Here is a 21318-nt window from a genome sequence, read left to right on the forward strand (position 1 = left end):
TGTGGATCGGTGACACTAATAGGTTTTGGACCTTAATCTGACTGACTCCCTGTGTGGTTTGGATCGTGTTGCTCGGTGTTGGTGGAACAGAAAAACTGAATAATGTTCAGGCGTTGCTGCCCTCAGCTGTTCTTAAATTACCCTCCGACTGCATGTTAAATGTATTTTATATATGTCATATAAACAAAAGCTAAGCAGCTGCCCAACAATAATTTCATAATCCGTATAACACAAACGCATCAACACACACACACACACACACACACACACACTGACTGACCTTCTGTCCTCAGCCTGTTCCCGTTGCAGTGGATTTCCTCCGGCATTATTTTCCTCCAACAAATTATTCCACTAAACGAACCACGTACAGCTTCCTTTATATCCCCCATCTTCCCATTTCTGACGCTGGATCTTCAATATCCTCAAGCTTTGAAATAGCAGGCAGCTACAAACCGCGTGTTAGCTGTAGTGGCTAAGTTTTGGCTACAGTCCGCTGTCGCCTTGATATCAGCAGGAAAATGAAAAAACGAAGCACTGGATGGTACTGGCTAATTACTGGAAACAACGGCACACCACAAAACTCAGTCGTTGTACCAGCAGCTCGCAGATATTTTAACTTTTGCGTCTTGTTCATGGTACAGATCTTGCAGATGTGGTTAAAAACAATAGGAGCCAGCAGAACCCGGAACCAATCTATGTGGCATAAATTTAAACGGAAATACGTCACCACTACTCTCGGCAGAATTTTATTTGTCAAAGTAAATTAAAATCTGTTTCAATAATATTTAGTTATGTAATCAAGTTCAGCTTTGCAACTCTCCTTCAAGGTTCTTCTGTCTTTATACAACCTGCAACTATTTTCAATCTGTCCTGCTGTTGAAGTTTAAATATAAACAAACTAATTTGGTTGTGTGTAATTTTCATCCTGATTAGCCTTATGATCTTTTATGACGTTTTAACAGCCGTTGATGCAAACATCTGAGGCCCTTTTTCGGACCTACAGTAATTTATTTATAGTTTCTTTTAAAATATTGCAAATTTGATTTATTCCTAAAAAGGTCAGGAAAACAAAAAACACAACACATCTAAGAGTTAATGTGTGCAAATGTATTTGCAGTCCTTGTCAAAGAAACAATAATACAAAAAAGTTTTTTTATCAATCTTTAAAATAAAACCATTTAAAAACCAAAAATATGGTTTCAGATTGGTTATGAAAGCCACTGTGAGGAAGCTGGTCTTTGGCAGATACAGTGCATGTTTTACTTGAACCTTCATTTGCTGAAGAGGAAAAATAAAGCTTATGACACGTAATTTAGCATAATATCACATAAAGGAAAGTTTTATACACATTTCATTTTCATTTCAAACTTCTGCTGTGGAAAAAATACTGCAGGCACATCAAAATAGGAGCTGATCATAAATCCAACTGAAAACAGAAATTAAACAATATCACTCACTGTTTTCCACTGAAAATGTAATACAAATATTTAACAAATAAGTTGAATATTTGGTGGAATTTCAGTTCATATTTAGTTCTGTACAACAAGTTTAATTAAAAATGCTAATAAGAATGAATGAAATAAGTATATACACAGTAAAAATGGTTATATTTGGATTAGTAACTACAAAAACCAAGAGCATTGCATTTACTTAGAAATAAACACAGGTGGCTAAAATCAAGCTAGCTAATATGCTAGCTAGTAAAAACAACAAGAACTATTTACAATTCAGCAACTTAAATGAGCAGATTTGATTTGAAAGTTGTGATGTTTTACTCTTTGAAACGTCACCATGGTGAACAGAGTTCAGTCACAACTTTCTGCTTTTGGCCTGAAAGCTGACACTAAGCGGGAGGCTGCTAGCCAGGTAGCTACTACAACAGTGAAACTAAATACTTTTCAGAAAAAAATAGTCTTAGTGGAATAATAAAGGAATGAACATATTAGAATATTTGATTTGTTTTAGATTAAATAACACTTGCTAACTGATTAGCACTGGTGCCAACTGTTAGGAGAAAAAATAATCATATTCAAAATGACACATTTTTAAGCCCTTTAAAAGGTTTTACAAAGGTAACTTTCAAGCCCAAAAGTGTTTATTGTTTTGAGAGTAACACATTTAGCTTGCTTATTAGCATCTGAGCTAACTATAGCCAAACAGCTATACGCTAACAAACAAACCAAACGGCTCATTTCAATAGTTAGTGGTTGAGCTCTAAATGTTTTTCCCAAGTATTTCAGCTGCTGCAGCTTTGATTTAAACCTTAAGATTTCAATCCTTTCAACTATTTACAGTTGAAAGGATTTAATGCTAAGGAACTCATTAATGTTAATACTTCCTGGTTTTATCTGTTAGCTAATAAGTTAACGGGTAGAAATTAAAGAAAATATATTTAGCTACTCAATGCTTACCAATAAATGACTTTGGTGTATTGAAAATAAAAAATACTACAACCTTAGAAACAATTAAATATTAGCAACTAGACTTCATATCAACTGATATTTAAATCTTTGCTAGCATTACCTGGTTTCCTGATGTTCCAACTGTTGAGGGCGAACAGTGAGTGCTTTAATTTTTATATAAATAAGTTTAGGTTGAGCAGATCCAACATTAAAATATTTGATTAAAAACTAGAAGATATTTTATTGCCTTAAGCTTTAACATCTGCACGAATTTTTCTTAAATGTAAAGATTTTATTAAACATCTGAAGCTTTGAATTCTATTGTTAAAATTGTTTGTTTTTTGTATCAACTTCTCTTGCTAACAATATTAAATTTGGTCCATTCAAAGCCTCTTCCTGTGGATCATGTGACTAGAAACTAAAACAGTCATTTGGGATGAAATGTTTGATCTACAAATACATAATTAATTTAAAACAGGAAATGGAAACATTACTTTATATGACGCAAAACTTCAGCTCCGTCAGTCTGAATCTGCTTCATATGATTGACGTTCAGCCCATAAATGTCCTCAGGAAGACAAACTATGAGCCCTGCAGGTTTGAACCACCAACCTGATTTATTATCGTTAATTTTGTTTAATCTGTAAGTAAGAAAGTAAATAAAGTTTATTCATTAAAATCTGGACTGTAGAAAGGCCACAGGGCTGACTTTGCTGTATATCAACACTCCTAATCTGCTTTTCTTTAAATTTGAAATGTTAACATGATAAATCCAAACAAGTTGAGAGAAATTCGATAAAACTTTGTAGGTATAACAGGTTTGGTCCTGTGGTGATAGGTTGTGGATTATGTTAAAAGATAAAAAAACGATACAAAGAGATCTCTGATTATCTCCAACAGCCACTGCACGATTCCTCTGTGTTTCTGATTGGCTAAACGTAACAGACTGCTGCCTTCTCGTTTGACGCCACATGATGCGATACCGGGCCAAGATGATCCAATAGGATGAATATCCCTGATTTCAGATCGGAGCGGCTCAGATCCCTGAACAAACAGCAGGAAAATCTCTCAGGATCCTGATAATCCTTAAGATTATTGGAAATGACAATTGGGACTAAAATTGACTTAAAAAATTAAATGTTAGTGGTTTGAATAACAGATTTTGTCTCAGGAATTGTTTGAGACTCACCACAGAAAGCTTTTAAATCCTTCCTTATGGTGCCGGTTTGCTACGTCTCCTGTTTCTCCTCACTGGATAAATCTTCACGTTTTACTTTGGTGGATGTTTCTACGCATCGACAGCCTCGTTTTGAAGCCGTTTCTTCCATCTTTGTTATTTTTTGGCAGTGAAATAAATAAAACTGTCCAGGATTGGAAAGGAAAAGTTTTCTGAACGTTGAGAAGCCTTTAGACGACGACCAGCATGAGATTCTGTTTATCATGGAAGATGTTAAATCAGCTCTTCTGTCTTCAGTCGGTTTAGTGCAAACAGAAAGAACTGAACACTTCGGTTCAGTGTCATTCCACCTGCTAAAGGTCAGAGGTCAGCAACCTGCTGCTTCATGGTTCTGTTAAGGAATCGACTAATGATTTAAATTAAAATTTTATAAAAACTCCTGCTTTTTGCAGGTTAGCTCATGTAATTAATACATTTTCCACAACAGAGTGGCAGTCCAGTGAGCTGCTCGCAGTTCGGCCGGGTCGCAGGTCCCGCCGGGTCTAAGCAGCGATGCAGTGGTTGCGTCTGCGTGACATGACATATCCTCTCCTGCAGACGCATCGGAACGAGCCTTCTGTGTTGACGCAGCGAGCGTTGACGCATGGGAACGGCAGCGCAGCAGCGTCTTCGCACTCGTTAATGTCTGGAAAACGGACAGCGAGTCAGAAATGGCATGGCGGCGCGGCGCAGCGCAGCATTGTGGTGCGGCGCAGCATGGCAGCGCAGCATGGCGGCGCAGCATGGCGGCGCAGCATGGTGGTGCAGGATGGCAGCGCAGCATGGCGGCGCGGCGCAGCATGGTGGTGCAGCATGGCGGCGCGGCGCAGCATGGTGGTGCAGCATGGCGGCGCGGCGCAGCATGGCGGCGCAGCGCAGCATGGTGGTGCAGCATGGCGGCGCGGCGCAGCATGGCGGCGCAGCGCAGCATGGTGGTGCAGCATGGCGGCGCGGCGCAGCATGGCGGCGCAGCGCAGCATGGTGGTGCAGCATGGCGGCGCGGCGCAGCATGGCGGCGCAGCGCAGCATGGTGGTGCAGCATGGCGGCGCGGCGCAGCATGGCGGCGCAGCGCAGCATGGTGGTGCAGCATGGCGGCGCAGCGCAGCATGGTGGTGCAGCATGGCGGCGCAGCGCAGCATGGTGGTGCAGCATGGCGGCGCAGCATGGCGGCGCAGCGCAGCATTGTGGTGCAGCATGGCGGCGCAGCGCAGCATTGTGGTGCAGCATGGCGGCGCAGCATGGCAGCGCAGCGCAGCATGGTGGTGCAGCATGGCGGCGCAGCGCAGCATTGTGGTGCAGCATGGCGGCGCAGCATGGTGGTGCAGCATGGCGGCGCAGCGCAGCATTGTGGTGCAGCATGGCGGCGCGGCGCAGCATGGTGGTGCAGCATGGCGGCGCAGCGCAGCATTGTGGTGTGGCATGGCGGCGCGGCGCAGCATGGTGGTGCAGCATGGCGGCGCAGCGCAGCATTGTGGTGCAGCATGGCGGCGCGGCGCAGCATGGTGGTGCGGCAGCAGTACGTACCGATGCAGCTCATGGACGTCAGGTCCAGCTCGAAGCCTGCGTAGCAGTCACAGGTGTAACCCTCGGCAACGCGGATGCACTGGCCGTTCTCACAGCCATGCAGAATCCCACAATCCTCGGCGGCACTCAGGCTGGCGTGCGTCTCGTAGCGCCCTGGAAGAACGACACAAAGTATTCACACCCAGAAACTTATTTTAATGGGATTTAAATGAGACTAAAAGGGGAAACAATTCATGTTTTTAACAGTAATAGAAACAGTTTTTTGAGATCGGCGGCGCTAAACAAGTTTTATTCAGCTGGACTGACAGCAGAAATGTCTCTTTGGTTTGTAAAGGCTGCAGGTCCCTGATCTAGAAAGTATTTACAGCTGCCTACAGACTGTTTCCTCCGTAAGGCAGATCAGTTCCATGATTTCAGGAGTTTTTCTGCCTCAGACTTACTCTCATACACCCTCCGTGGCCCGCCGCCCCCGCCTCCTCCTCTGTCGGTGAACGGAGGAAGCCCCGCCCCCGGCCTCCACCCCCTGAAGTCTCCGCCCTCCCGATCATCGTACGGTGGTCCGGGCCGCGGCGCCAGGCTGAGCGGCGGTGGGTCGGGTCTGGACGGAGGCAGCGGCCGCGCCATGAAGGCGATGTCGGACCGAGGGTCCGGAGGGAGTTGCAAGGCGGGCGTCCTGGGCGCGGAGCCGTCTGGGGAGCCGTAGTCTCCCTCTGGGTAGAAACCGGGGCTGACGGGAACATCGGAGCGTCAGGAAACACGAGGAGCAGCCGGACGTCGGGAGCCGGCGGCGCTGGCCTCACCTGAACTCGGAGCCGCCGTAGGCGTCATCCGGCGGGGCGAAGGAGACGGGCGGCCTGGCCCTGAAGCCGGACCTGCTGCCCCCTGCTGGCAAGTAGTCGTCGTAGTCCTGACTGAAATCTCTGCCAGGAAGCGGCGCTGCAGGAAAGAACTCCGGACTGTAGGGAGCAGCTGGGAAAAGCAGGAGACGATCAAGAACCGCAAAACTTCTCTAAGAAAAAAGCTTCAGTTCAGCAGGTGAAACTTTCATAACCAAAGTTTCTATATATTTATTAAAACTGTCTCCATGTTGAGACAGTTTGCAATGAGTCAGGTAATGTGAGCAGATCCATGTCCTCCACATCCTCCCTGTCTGAAGGAACAGCCAATCAGCTGGAGGCAGATGCTGCACAGCCCGATGAGGTCATCGTCTTATCGTACCTCCTCGCCCCGGCCCGGTTTCTGGTCCGGCGGAGTCTGGGAAGCTTCCAGGGAACGCCGCTGCAGAGTAGGAGCTGCACAGAGAGGCGTAGTCCTCTGCAGACAGACAGACGGCCGTCAGCGCGCCGCGGCCGGCGCAGGCGGGCCGCCCCGCAGCGCGACGCTTACCTGAGTCGGTGGCGGGGCAGAGGGCGCAGCCCATCCCCCAGCCCTCGCCGTAGAAGCAGCAGCAGTCGATGAAGGTGACCTGCGCCCCCAGCAGAGGACTCTGGCACAGCAGGTCGGCGCTGACGTGCTGCCAGCACAAGGACAGGTTCTCATCTGGAAGCAACACAAACAGCAGCTCTGTCGATACGCAGACGACACGCCGCAACCTGCAGCGCTGGCGGCTGCAACGAAGCAGCTGGAGGCCTGAAGGAGGTTTGGCCTTCGACCTGCAGCTGAACGGCAGCGCCGCAGGCGGCCATTTTCTTTGACTCCACAGCAGAAAATCAACAGAACCTGATCACAGATGAACTGTTTAGGATTTATTTAGGTTTTAAAGAAATGGAGGGACAAATGTTTGTGCCACTATGAACATGAAAAAAATCAGTAACTGAGTAACTTCGGTTGCCTAGCAACAACCTGCTGAGTAACTTCGGTTGCCTAGCAACAACCTGCTGAGTAACTTCGGTTGCCTAGCAACAACCTGCTGAGTAACTTCGGTTGCCTAGCAACAACCTGCTGAGTAACTTCGGTTGCCTAGCAACAACCTGCTGAGTAACTTCGGTTCCCTAGCAACAACCTGCTGAGTAACTTCGGTTCCCTAGCAACAACCTGCTGAGTAACTTCGGTTGCCTAGCAACAACCTGCTGAGTAACTTCGGTTGCCTAGCAACAACCTGCTGAGTAACTTCGGTTGCCTAGCAACAACCTGCTGAGTAACGTGCGCAGCAGCAGTTTGAGGTTTCGGACAGAGAGACGAACCGTTTGGGTTTAACAGCCAACAGCTCAACATTCTGACTTAAATTTAAAAATAAAAAATAAGTTAAATCGCTGTCAGAAATAAAAATGTCAGTTAGCCAGAAGTCCATAACCCTGTTTAGATGTTCTGAGACATAATAGTTAAAAAACGTGAACATGGAAAACGGAATAGGAGGAAATCTAGGCAGCAGCAGCAGATTCAGCTCTGAGGATAAAAACTGGATTTTGTGAGATCAGTTTTATTTTCCCTCCGGTCCGGAGAGCAAACTGAGGGCAGCATGTTGGATGAAACTAATCGTTGATTACCGACATGGACTGATCTGAGATGCTGGCTATGTGATGAAGATGAGGATGAGGAAGGGATACCCATGGTGAGGTGCGAGGCGTTGACGCAGTTCCTCTGCGTGTCGTCCAGCACCAGCGGCGGCGGGCAGCTGCAGTAGAACGACCCCACCGTGTTCACACACACGCCGCCCACGCAGCTCTCCTCCTCACACTCGTCGTAATCTGCAGACGGGAAACAGGTCAGCGGGCGCAGCCGGAGGTCGGGCGCAGCCGGACCCAGCTGTGTCCGTACCGATGCACTCCAGGAGGGCGGCGCTGTAGACGAAGCCGCTGGAGCAGTAGCACCTGTAGCCCGGGATGTTGTTCACACACACGCCGTTCTTACACACCTCGGGATGGAAGCGCTTACACTCGTCCACGTCTGGGGACAGACAGCAGGGGCTGAGAGGCCGCCGTTGCTACGGCAACCAGAGGGCGAGACATGGCGGGTCGGCGGGTACCTGTGTAGCTGAAGGTGCCCGATCCCGCCGTCACGTAGCCCCTCCCACTGAGACACAGGGACAGGAAGTCAGCTGCAACACAAACGGCAGCCGTAAGAACGCAGCGACGCGGCGGCTGCGACGCGGCGGCAGCGACGCGGCGGCAGCGACGCGGCCACATGCGTCCTGCAGGTCCCACCTGTGTCTGCGGCGGGGCAGGCGTGGGCGTGGCAGCCCCAGCCCCAGCCCTCCCCCGCGGTGCAGCAGCACTCCTGCTGGCTGGTGTTGGCCGCCAGCAGGCTGCAGCCGCCTGCCGCCAGGTTGTAGTAGCAGTCCCTCAGTTCACCGGGCTGCGCCGCAGACGAGTGGTGCAGAACCGGAGAAACATCCACCGCACTGATCTGGGACCCGGAGGAGGAAGAGGAGGAGGAGGAGTGTGTGGACTCAGGGCGGGACCCGGACTCTGGAGAGGCAGAAAGAACTTTAAAAGAGGTGAACACAAAATCTTACCAAATATTTTTAATGAATGTATTTGTATAATCCTTTAAAACAACCAGCAGGTTTACCAAAGAGGTTCACGGTTAGTAACATAAAACAGGAAGTAAAGGCTGCTGCTGTCACACGTTTTCATCAGAACAGAGAAATGTTCCTACATTATAATTACTAGATTAAAGGCACAAAACTGCTTAAAACTGTTGATGAAATGGATGAGCTCTGAACGGCTCCGTGAAACACAGCAGGCTGTCGAGGCGCTGCTGGATGTCAGGGTTTTATGAAAACCATAAACGATGTGAAAAAGTTAAATCATAGTGGAAGCCATGAGGAAATGGTTCACAGAGAGAGAGAGCAAACTCATCATCATCCTGACCTGAAACAGACGATGGGAGCCGTGGTGCTGCGGGCTGCGAGGACGCCGCCGCCGAGGCAGGAGCCGACACGGGCGGCCCGACGCACGAGCCGTCGGCGGCGACCCGCTGACCCGGCTGGCAGGTGGCGAGGCAGCGGAACGAGCCGATGGTGTTCTCACACCGCCGCGACGGGCAAACAGAGCCGCCGCTGGACACGCACTCATCCACATCTGGGGACACAGAGAGACAGGCGGGCTGAGTGAGGACGTCCGGGACGACGCGGCGCTCCGGCGGCGCTCCGGCGGCTCACCGAGGCAGGCGGTCTGCTCCGGGTTGGCGCTGAAGCCCGAGTGACACCGACACTGGAAGGAGCCGTCGGTGTTCACACAGCGGCCGTCTGAACACACACCAGGCCTCACACACTCGTCCACGTCTGGGAGGGAAATTTAAATACGGCCGTCAAGACAAAAATATGAAAACCTGGAATGGTTAATCAATTACTGAAATAATCATCTACTAATTTATTAACCAGCTGATCATTAACTGGAGGCTGTTTGCTGACAACACAGAGCAGAAATCAAGTCAAAATGCACAAAAATACAAACAAAAATTCCACTTTTTAGATTTTAAAAGTGGCATTTTTAGCTTCACTGGTTCAAATTCTGGTAAAATCTGCTAGGAAGCATCTTCTGCAACCAATTATTAGTCTATAATTAATCCCCATATCAATCCCCAATGGCAGTATTTATGCTCAATCTGAGCTTTTCTTACTTAAAAAAATTAACTTAATTATTTGATTGAATCTTTTTAATGTATTTCTAAGTTTATATAAAAGCTTAAGAGGTTAAATGAAAAATCTGCAGAATGTGACTCTTTAAAATCTTATTATCAGAATAATCAATAAATAAACATCATCAGTTGCAGCTTTAAAGTCCAGCAGCCAAGTCTGTGTTTGCTAATTAGCCTGTGGCTAAAAACCTTCAGTTTGTTTGTTCAAGCAGGTAACATCGTCACCTTGATTAATAAACTTCAATCGAATGAAAAAACAAATGAAAAGAGACGTTTAAGTCAGAAACCAGAGCTCTGAGTCTGAACGAGGCTCACCGAGGCAGGCCGTCCTGTTCTCGCTCAGCGTGAATCCAGGTGAGCACACACAGGTGTATGATCCAGGTGTGTTCACACACTCTCCTCTGGAGAAGCAGAAGTCTCCCTCCAAACACTCGTTGACGTCTGAAGACACAAACCTGATCAGAAGCTCCGTTTAAAACCAACCTCAGTGGCGCCGCGCTGTGCTCACCTGTGCACCGCCTGCCCAGGCCGGAGCTCCGGTAACCGGGGCGACAGTCGCACCTGAACGAGCCCACGCTGTTCACACACACCTGCTCCGCGTCACACGCTCCGGCGCTCGCACACTCATCCACATCTGCAGGACAGAGCTAGCTTAGTGAGCACTTCCTTCTGCTAGCGCGCTAACAGAGGAGCTAATTTTTAGCTTAGCTCTTAAACATTTTTGCTAACTTTTTACAACAGTTAGTTTCTCCTAAATCAATGTAGAAAAGTAAGTGGCTTTCAGCTGAAGAAAGTTCCACATCTGTCATGAAACTGGTCACCGACTGTTAAGAAATCTTCAACAAATACAAACAAATATAACAGCTAAAGACATTAAAGAAAAAAATGACCATGTCAAAGTTAAACTGTCAATGACAGATATAATCTGAACTAAAGTTAGCACTTTAGCATTAGCTTCAGCTAAATATTGAGGTGATATAGCGCTTTAGCGCTAATATTAATCAGTGATGTAGTTGGCGCCGTTTCAAACGTTCAGAGCGCCAGAGGCTCTCTGAGGCTCTGAGGCTCTCTGAATGGCTCTGAGGCTCTGAGGCTCTCTGAATGTTACATTCAGTTCCTGAATGTAACATTCAGGAACTGAATGTTACATCAGTTCCTGGTTAGTAAGACTAGAGCTGAGTGGAGGTTCGCTGGAGACGAACTGAAGGCTTTCATGATGATGATGGTGATGAATCTGATTTAGGCACCGAAAACCTTTTAAAAGACCTTCTCAGTCAGAACCAAGAGCTGAAGCAACCAAACACACATTTCATCTAAAACGAGACAAGATGTCTGCAGGAGAAACATGCTGGAACGTTTACCGTAAGTCAGATGAAAACCTGAGTATCATCAGCAAACAGGTTGACTCTTATGGCCCAAAATGATCAAGCTGAGAACCATGAAAACAGAACACAAGTGGGCCAAGTCCTGGTCTGTGTGGTACACCAGAACCAAAATAGAGCTTCACTAAACACCCAAAGCAACGTTGGGCGGTTCGCCATCTGGTGGAGTGGTTAGGTACTACACACATCAGCAGCTGAAAACAGAGCTGTTGAGTAAAAATAACATCATATCTTCTTTATTATTTATGACATTTTGTTTTAACTCTCAAAATATAAATAAGAAAAATGATAGACTAATAAATTTAATGATAAATGATATTTCTAATAATGTGGAGAATCCATCACATTTCTGTGATTCTGATAACAGAACGTGTGTGTGTGTGTGTGTGTGTGTGTGTGTGTGTGTGTGTGTGTGTGTGTGTGTGTGTGTGTGTGTGTGTGTGTGAGTGAACACACCTGTGCACTGCCTGTTGGTCAGCGTGTATCCTGGACGACACGACACACACCTGTACGACCCCACAGAGTTCACACACATCTGCCCCGGACACTGAGACGGCTCCGCGCACTCGTCCACGTCTGAACACACAGCGGACCCGGTCACTGACCCGACCGCTCCTGCCGAGCGGCGTCGCGACCGAACCGCGCCTACCTGTACAGGTGTTGTTCTGGAGCCTGTAACCATGGCGACAGACACAGCGGAAGCTGCCGGGCATGTTCTCGCAGCGGCCGCCGGAGCACGGGGACTGACGGCACTCGTCGATGTCTGCGAACACGACGGAGAATCGGAGCTGGACGGGTCCGGTCCAATCGGAACCCGGCGCCTCAGGTGAGAGGCAGGTTAGCGTTACCTGTGCAGATCCCATTGAGCAGCCCGAATCCCGGCTGGCAGGGCGAGCAGCGGAACGAACCCGGCGTGTTGATGCACTCCTGACCTGGACACCGCAGCGGATCCACGCACTCGTCCACGTCTGGAACACACACAGGTAGCAACACACACACACCCGAAACATCTTCCAGTCAGAGCAGAAATATCGCCTCCTTTACCTTCACAGGTGTTCCCAGTGAACCTGTAACCACGGCGACAGTCACACCTGAAGCTCCCTGGGGAGTTTTCACAGCGCCCGTTACTGCAGGGATTCTGCTGACATTCGTCCACATCTGGAACACACACAGGTGAACACACACACACAGGTTAACACACACACACAGGTTAACACACACACACACACAGGTGAACACACACACACACAGGTGAACACACACACACACAGGTGAACACACACACACACAGGTGAACACACACACACAGGTGAACACACACACACACAGGTGAACACACACACACAGGTTAACACACACACACACACAGGTGAACACACACACACACAGGTGAACACACACACACAGGTTAACACACACACACACAGGTGAACACACACACACAGGTAAACACACACACACAGGTGAACACACACACACACAGGTGAACACACACACACACAGGTGAACACACACACACAGGTGAACACACACACACACAGGTGAACACACACACACAGGTTAACACACACACACACACAGGTGAACACACACACACACAGGTGAACACACACACACAGGTGAACACACACACACAGGTGAACACACACACACAGGTTAACACACACACAGGTGAACACACACACACAGGTGAACACACACACACACAGGTTAACACACACACAGGTGAACACACACACACACAGGTGAACACACACACACACACAGGTGAACACACACACACAGGTAAACACACACACACACAGGTTAACACACACACAGGTGAACACACACACACAGGTGAACACACACACACACAGGTGAACACACACACACAGGTGAACACACACACACACAGGTGAACACACACACACAGGTTAACACACACACACAGGTAAACACACACAGGTTAACACACACACACAGGTGAACACACACACACAGGTTAACACACACACACACAGGTGAACACACACACACAGGTAAACACACACACACACAGGTGAACACACACACACAGGTTAACACACACACAGGTGAACACACACACACACAGGTTAACACACACACAGGTGAACACACACACACAGGTGAACACACACACACACACAGGTGAACACACACACACAGGTTAACACACACACACAGGTTAACACACACACAGGTGAACACACACACAGGTGAACACACACACACAGGTGAACACACACACACAGGTTAACACACACACACAGGTGAACACACACACACAGGTGAACACACACACACAGGTTAACACACACACACAGGTGAACACACACACACAGGTAAACACACACACACACAGGTGAACACACACACACACAGGTGAACACACACACACAGGTTAACACACACACACAGGTAAACACACACACACAGGTGAACACACACACACAGGTAAACACACACACACACACACAGGTGAACACACACACACAGGTAAACACACACACACACACACAGGTGAACACACACACACAGGTTAACACACACACACAGGTAAACACACACACACAGGTGAACACACACAGGTTAACACACACACACAGGTGAACACACACACACAGGTGAACACACACACACAGGTGAACACACACAGGTTAACACACACACACAGGTGAACACACACACACACAGGTGAACACACACACACAGGTTAACACACACACACACACACAGGTGAACACACACACACAGGTTAACACACACACACAGGTTAACACACACACACAGGTAAACACACACAGGTTAACACACACACACAGGTAAACACACACACACACAGGTGAACACACACACACAGGTTAACACACACACAGGTGAACACACACACACACAGGTTAACACACACACAGGTGAACACACACACACAGGTGAACACACACACACACACAGGTGAACACACACACACAGGTTAACACACACACACAGGTTAACACACACACAGGTGAACACACACACACAGGTGAACACACACACACAGGTTAACACACACACACAGGTGAACACACACACACAGGTGAACACACACACACAGGTTAACACACACACACAGGTGAACACACACACACAGGTAAACACACACACACACAGGTGAACACACACACACACAGGTGAACACACACACACAGGTTAACACACACACACAGGTAAACACACACACACAGGTGAACACACACACACAGGTAAACACACACACACACACACAGGTGAACACACACACACAGGTAAACACACACACACACACACAGGTGAACACACACACACAGGTTAACACACACACACAGGTAAACACACACACACAGGTGAACACACACAGGTTAACACACACACACAGGTGAACACACACACACAGGTGAACACACACACACAGGTAAACACACACACACACAGGTGAACACACACACACAGGTAAACACACACACACAGGTGAACACACACAGGTTAACACACACACACAGGTGAACACACACACACAGGTGAACACACACACACAGGTAAACACACACACACACAGGTGAACACACACACACAGGTAAACACACACACACACAGGTGAACACACACACACAGGTTAACACACACACACAGGTAAACACACACACACAGGTGAACACACACAGGTTAACACACACACACAGGTGAACACACACACACAGGTTAACACACACACACACAGGTGAACACACACACACAGGTAAACACACACACACACAGGTGAACACACACACACACAGGTGAACACACACACACAGGTTAACACACACACAGGTGAACACACACACACACAGGTTAACACACACACAGGTGAACACACACACACAGGTGAACACACACACACACACAGGTGAACACACACACACAGGTTAACACACACACACAGGTGAACACACACACACAGGTGAACACACACACACACAGGTGAACACACACACACACAGGTGAACACACACACACAGGTTAACACACACACACAGGTAAACACACACACACAGGTGAACACACACACACACAGGTAAACACACACACACACACCTATACAGGTGCCGGTGAACTATAAGGACAATTTTTCCGAACCAGTCACAGTGGTGAATTATGGGAGCACCCCTTTTCACTTGTTCTACAGACTGGCTGAATGTGTCAAAAAATCTTTTATGAGCCACTCAACTAAGATCTCAGTTAAAATTGTGTATACACACTACAGAACTCTAAATATAATGACCTGACTTTATGCAACATTAACAGGACATTGATAATTAGATAGATAAGCCACGCCCCTGACATAACAGTATATTATAAGCACCAATGAGAATTGCAAGGACATTTAAAATAAGACTTCATAGAATGTCCCTAAAATATATTAAAGTACCCAAATGAACATCAAATGGATTAATTCACACCCTGCAATAATGGTAGTGTTCATTTGTCATGAACACAGGTATGGACTACAAAAATCTCAGTCCAAATATGAAAAAAATAATGATCAAATAGAAATATGGTCACCAATTGATTTCCCTTGTTCATTACCAATGGGGTAATGTTTAGATCTATACAAATTAAAATGTATAATGGAATAAAAACAACATTGTTTTTATTGCAATTTTTATTTTTTGGAGCAAACCAAAACACAGGCTCTTATCAAGCTTAGTTTTTCAAAACAGTTTGACTAAAACCTTTAAACCCAAGTTCTTCTAGATACCACACAATACACATGACTCAAACAAAACAAAAAATCCTACTTAAACAGATTCAGAAGCAAACAAATCTGTTTCAACACCACTGCAATTTCTGTAGGAGACCAGGGCCATTTTTGATTTCTCTGAGGATGGTCCTTTTCAGGATAATCTACAAACAAGAGAGACAATTTTACTTTTTAAAATATAAATCATATGTGGGAGTGTGCTATAAAAGTATGCTTGTGATAAAGTTTTACATTCCAGTTCTGTTTATTGTGTCCATTGAAGAGAACCCTTTGACAATTTGATTTCTCAACGTGCAATGAATTAAATATGTATCCACCTAAAATTATTTTTCTCCAATTTTTTTATTATTATTAAATTGATTACCAAGTTGTGAAACAGTGCATTTATTACACATAGAAATCAAGAAGCTACAACCCTGGTGTGTCAAATATAAACTATCACTCAAAGCTTCATTTTATATTACACTGCAAGCTTTATTACCTATTACAGAACAAGGTCATGCTTGTCATGATTCATATTCTGTCCTGTCGATTCTGTGTTTAAGCAGTGTATTACTTGTTCATAATCAGCAACTAACTTTGTAAGATTGTTTCAGCCTTATTTTTTAAAAATTGCACAGACCCAACCACTTCTCTGCATGTTTCTTACTGTGCTTTTTAAAGCTAAGGATAATACTCAATTCTTGTAACATGTTATGATGAGCCTTAAGTCAGAATCTCTAAACCTTACCACTAAGTAAAGAACCACCATGAATAGGAAGACAGCCATACCATCTTGGGGTTCTGAGGGTTTTTCAGTTGGTGGAATAATCTCCTTTCCCTTTCCTGCAATACATTAGTAATACTTCAGGCCAACAAAATAAAAGATACAAAATTTCAAATCAGTTACTAAATGACCAATGAAAGGTTAATTGAAGTAAGTCATACCAGAAGAGTTCCCATGTAATTCAACAGGAGATTGAGGTTTTCTGCATCCTGTCAAATTAGAGATACAAAACAAGTTGTCTGCTATATTAGTCTTAACTGCACAGAAACCTAACCTTTAGCCAAAATTAAAGAACATTATTATATTGTGCAATGATTACTATGTTAAATTATTGAAAATAAATTATTAATCAGGAGGAGGGGGAGGGTTGTTAAGGTAGTCATATCTTATACTGTATCTGACAGCTTTTAAAAACATTAATTTAGAATTAACACCATGGTAGAACACTTTCGAGTAAAACTGTATATAGAGCTATGGTAAAGCTAGGCTAGTTGTTTGGGAATAGTATTTAAAACAAAGTCCCAATGATTGCCAGCAATATTACTCTATGGGTCATCTACACACAGCCCTCATAATGCTGTCCCCTGACAGGAACAAGCATTGCTGGGACTGTGTCTACTCTCCCAAAAACCCATGTCCACTAAAATCCCTGTCAGAAAAATTAGAAAGATTTCCAAGTCAGAAAGCTGTTCACCTGGGTTTCAGGAAATGAAGATAGTGATCCCATCGGTTTATCACATACAGTTTTGTCAGAGTGAGCAGAAACCTGTGGAGAAGACAGCAAACGAGTCATTAAGATTCATTTAAAATTAACTTCAACGTAGAACACCATAGAGTAACACTCTATAAAGAGCTACGGTAAAGCTAGGCAAATTGTTTGGCAATAGTATTTTAAGCAAGGTCGTAGTGATTGCCAACAATATTACTCTTCGGGTCATCTACACACAGTCCTCTTAATGCTGTCCCCTGACAGGAACAAGCATTGCTGGGACTGTGTCTACTCTCCCAAAAACCCATGTCCACTAAAATACCTGTCAGAAAAATTTGAAAGATTTCCAAGACAGAAAACTGTTCACCTGCATTTCAGGAAACGGGGATAGTGATCCCAGCAGTTCATCACCTACGGTTTTGTCAGAGTGAGCAGAAACCTGTGGAGAAGACAACAAACGAGTCATTAAGATTCATTTAAAATGTACTTCAAGGTAGAACACCATAGAGTATCACAGTATAAAGAGCTACGGTAAAGCTAGACAAATTGTTTGGCAATAGTATTTTAAGCAAAGTCCTAGTGATCGCCAACAATATTACTCAACAATATTACTCTTCGGGTCATCTACACACAGTCCTCATAATGCTGTACCCTGACAGGAACAAGCATTGCTGGGACTGTCTACTCCCCCAAAAACCAATGTCCACTAAAATACCTATCAGAAAATTAGAAAGATTTCCAAGACAGAAAGCTGTTCACCTGGGTTTCAGGAAACGAAGATAGTGATCCCATCGGTTTATCACCTACAGTTTTGTCAGAGTGAGCAGAAACCTGTGGAGAAGACAGCAAACGAGTCATTAAGATTCTTTTAAAATTAACTTCAACGTAGAACACCATAGAGTAACACTCTATAAAGAGCTACGGTAAAGCTAGGCAAATTGTTTAGCAATAGTCTTTTAAGCAAGGTCGTAGTGATTGCCAACAATATTGCTCTTCGGGTCATCTACACACAGTCCTCTTAATGCTGTCCCCTGACAGGAACAAGCATTGCTGGGACTGTGTCTACTCTCCCAAAAACCCATGTCCACTAAAATACCTGTCAGAAAAATTTGAAAGATTTCCAAGACAGAAAACTGTTCACCTGCATTTCAGGAAACGGGGATAGTGATCCCAGCAGTTCATCACCTACGGTTTTGTCAGAGTGAGCAGAAACCTGTGGAGAAGACAACAAACGAGTCATTAAGATTTGTTTAAAATTAACTTCAACGTAGAACACCATAGAGTAACACTCTATAAAGAGCTACGGTAAAGCTAGGCAAATTGTTTGGCAATAGTCTTTTAAGCAAGGTCGTAGTGATTGCCAACAATATTACTCTTCGGGTCATCTACACACAGTCCTCATAATGCTGTCCCCTGACAGGAACAAGCATTGCTGGGACTGTGTCTACTCTCCCAAAAACCCATGTCCACTAAAATACCTGTCAGAAAAATTTGAAAGATTTCCAAGACAGAAAACTGTTCACCTGCGTTTCAGGAAACAGAGATAGTGATCCCAGCAGTTCATCACCTACGGTTTTGTCAGAGTGAGCAGAAACCTGTGGAGAAGACAACAAACGAGTCATTAAGATTCATTTAAAATGTACTTCAAGGTAGAACACCATAGAGTATAACAGTATAAAGAGATATGGTAAAACTAGACAAATTGTTTGGCAATAGTATTTTAAGCAAAGTCCTAGTGATCGCCAACAATATTACTCTTCGGGTCATCTACACACAGTCCTCATAATGCTGTCCCCTGACAGGAACAAGCATTGCTGGGACTGTGTCTATGCTCTCAAACACCCATGACCCAGTGATTGCCAACAATATTACTCTTTGGGTCATCTACACACAGTCCTCATAATGCTGTCCCCTGACAGAAACAGGCATTGCTGGGACTGTGTCTATGCTCTCAAACACCCATGACCCAATGATTCCCAACAATATTACTCTTTGGGTCTTCTACACACAGTCCTCATAATGCTGTCCCCTGACACAAACAAGCATTGCTGGGACTGTGTCTACTCTCCCAAAAACCCATGTCCACTAAAATACCTATCAGAAAAATTAGAAAGATTTCCAAGACAGAAAGCTGTTCACCTGGGTTTCAGGAAACAAGGATAGTGATCCCATCATTTCATCACCTACAGTTTTGTCAGAGTGAGCAGAAACCTGTGGAGAAGACAACAAACGAGTCATTAAGATTCATTTAAAATGAACTTCAACGTAGAACACCATAGAGTAACACTCTATAAAGAGCTACGGTAAAGCTAGGCAAATTGTTTGGCAATTGTATTTTAAGCAAGGTCCCAGAGATTGCCAACATTATTACTCTTCGGGTCATCTACACACAGTCCTCATAATGCTGTCCCCTGACAGGAACAAGCATTGCTGGGACTGTGTCTATGCTCTCAAACACACATGTTCCAATGAATGCCAACAATACTACTCTTCGGGTCATCTACACACAGTCCTCATAATGCTGTCCCCTGACAGGAACAAGCATTGCTGGGACTGTGTCTATGCTCTCAAACACACATGTTCCAATGAATGCCAACAATACTACTCTTCGGGTCATCTACACACAGTCCTCATAATGCTGTCCCCTGACAGGAACAAGCATTGCTGGGACTGTGTCTATGCTCTCAAACACACATGTTCCAATGAATGCCAACAATACTACTCTTCGGGTCATCTACACACAGTCCTCATAATGCTGTCCCCTGACAGGAACAAGCATTGCTGGGACTGTGTCTATGCTCTCAAACACACATGTTCCAATGAATGCCAACAATACTACTCTTCGGGTCATCTACACACAGTCCTCATAATGCTGTCCCCTGACAGGAACAAGCATTGCTGGGACTGTGTCTACTCTCCCAAAAACCCATGTCCACCAAAATACACGTGAGAAAAATTACAAAAATTTCCAAGTTGGACAGCTGTTCACCTGCGGTTCACGAGACGAGGGTAGTGATCCCATTGGTTCTTCTCTTACATTTTTTTCAGAGCGGGCAGAAACCTGTGGAGAAGACAGCAAACGAGTCATTAAGATTCATTTAATATTAACTTCAAGATACAGTAACACTGTATATAGAGCTAATGCAATGATAGGTAAGCCAATTGGCCAAAGTATTTTAAACAAGGTCCTAGTGACAGAAAACAATATTACTCTTCTGGTTATATATACACAGTCTTAGAAATGCTGTGCCTTGACAGGAATAACCATTGCTTTGACTGCCTCGAGCAGGTACCTTAGGAGTATTCTTAAAATACATGGTGAAATGTCCTCACTAGTATGTAAACAAGCTATACTGTGCTTATATTGGAGACAGGTATGCTGAAAAAGACAGATATCTAAAAGTTGCAGGAAAATATACAGGACAGTGGGCCCTTAGTACCATGGTTGACAATTAAGCATAACAAAACTCCTCTTTGATTTAATAAAAAAGGGACTGAATGGGGAACAACTTCACACTATTTGTTGTCTGATGTTCCTTCCTGAATACATGCACTTATTCATTACTCACAGTTTTTTTTTTAGTTTTTTTTTTACTGCATTGTGTTCTTATCACAATCATGAAAATTAACATAGGGCTGCACTTCTCTTAACCTCAGTTGCAGCTAATGTTTCATATTTTCATATCTGTTTAACTTAGCCAACAATAACATCTACAAAATATTTAGAAAGCACTACTTTATAAAACGAAAATGTTTAACAGTAGACAAGGTTAGCTGCACATGCTAACATCATAACTGAAGTCAGCAGCCATTAGCCCATGTTGCTGTTTTTGTTTCTAGTCGACATCTAGTCAGTTTGAACACAAATGTAACATTCAAATTCCTGTTTTTAAATGGTCATTCCATTTAACACATGGAGTGTTTAAACCTTGTTCTAAGTGGTCACCTGTTCTCAACACAAGCTAGCTTTTGCTC

The 21318-nt window shown here is 45.1% G+C and overlaps 1 protein-coding gene and 1 long non-coding RNA gene across 4 annotated transcripts in view; both read right to left on the bottom strand.

Annotated features, from left to right (window-relative positions):
• Positions 1 to 1092: 1092 nt before the first annotated feature.
• The window catches only part of ltbp4 (latent transforming growth factor beta binding protein 4), a 43732-nt gene continuing 23506 nt past the window's right edge, over positions 1093 to 21318 (bottom strand). For 2 of the 3 annotated variants that reach the window (XM_088011518.1, XM_088011516.1), the window contains 18 exons: positions 12151 to 12264; positions 11955 to 12074; positions 11756 to 11869; positions 11563 to 11682; positions 10233 to 10358; positions 10040 to 10165; positions 9246 to 9368; positions 8956 to 9165; positions 8287 to 8550; positions 8109 to 8180; positions 7901 to 8029; positions 7690 to 7830; positions 6530 to 6682; positions 6362 to 6457; positions 5944 to 6112; positions 5584 to 5870; positions 5144 to 5296; positions 1093 to 4264 (listed from right to left, as the gene is read on the bottom strand). In XM_088011518.1, the coding sequence (XP_087867644.1) occupies positions 4122 to 4264; positions 5144 to 5296; positions 5584 to 5870; positions 5944 to 6112; positions 6362 to 6457; positions 6530 to 6682; positions 7690 to 7830; positions 7901 to 8029; positions 8109 to 8180; positions 8287 to 8550; positions 8956 to 9165; positions 9246 to 9368; positions 10040 to 10165; positions 10233 to 10358; positions 11563 to 11682; positions 11756 to 11869; positions 11955 to 12074; positions 12151 to 12264 (2660 nt within the window). In that variant the 3' untranslated portion in view covers positions 1093 to 4121. The remainder of the gene's footprint in view (positions 4265 to 5143; positions 5297 to 5583; positions 5871 to 5943; positions 6113 to 6361; positions 6458 to 6529; positions 6683 to 7689; positions 7831 to 7900; positions 8030 to 8108; positions 8181 to 8286; positions 8551 to 8955; positions 9166 to 9245; positions 9369 to 10039; positions 10166 to 10232; positions 10359 to 11562; positions 11683 to 11755; positions 11870 to 11954; positions 12075 to 12150; positions 12265 to 21318) is intronic. The other variant, XM_088011517.1, reaches the window with a different exon arrangement.
• Positions 15752 to 17540, bottom strand: LOC148155695 (uncharacterized). Its single transcript, XR_015765021.1, has 4 exons — positions 17329 to 17540; positions 16796 to 16843; positions 16640 to 16693; positions 15752 to 16011 (listed from the first exon to the last, which is right to left on the bottom strand). It is a non-coding gene; the product is annotated as an uncharacterized LOC148155695 (long non-coding RNA).

The sequence above is a fragment of the Poecilia mexicana genome, unplaced genomic scaffold, assembly GCF_051168715.1.
Source record: "Poecilia mexicana isolate PSO_F unplaced genomic scaffold, ASM5116871v1 scaffold_13, whole genome shotgun sequence".
In the NCBI taxonomy this organism is placed as follows: Eukaryota; Metazoa; Chordata; class Actinopteri; order Cyprinodontiformes; family Poeciliidae; genus Poecilia; species Poecilia mexicana.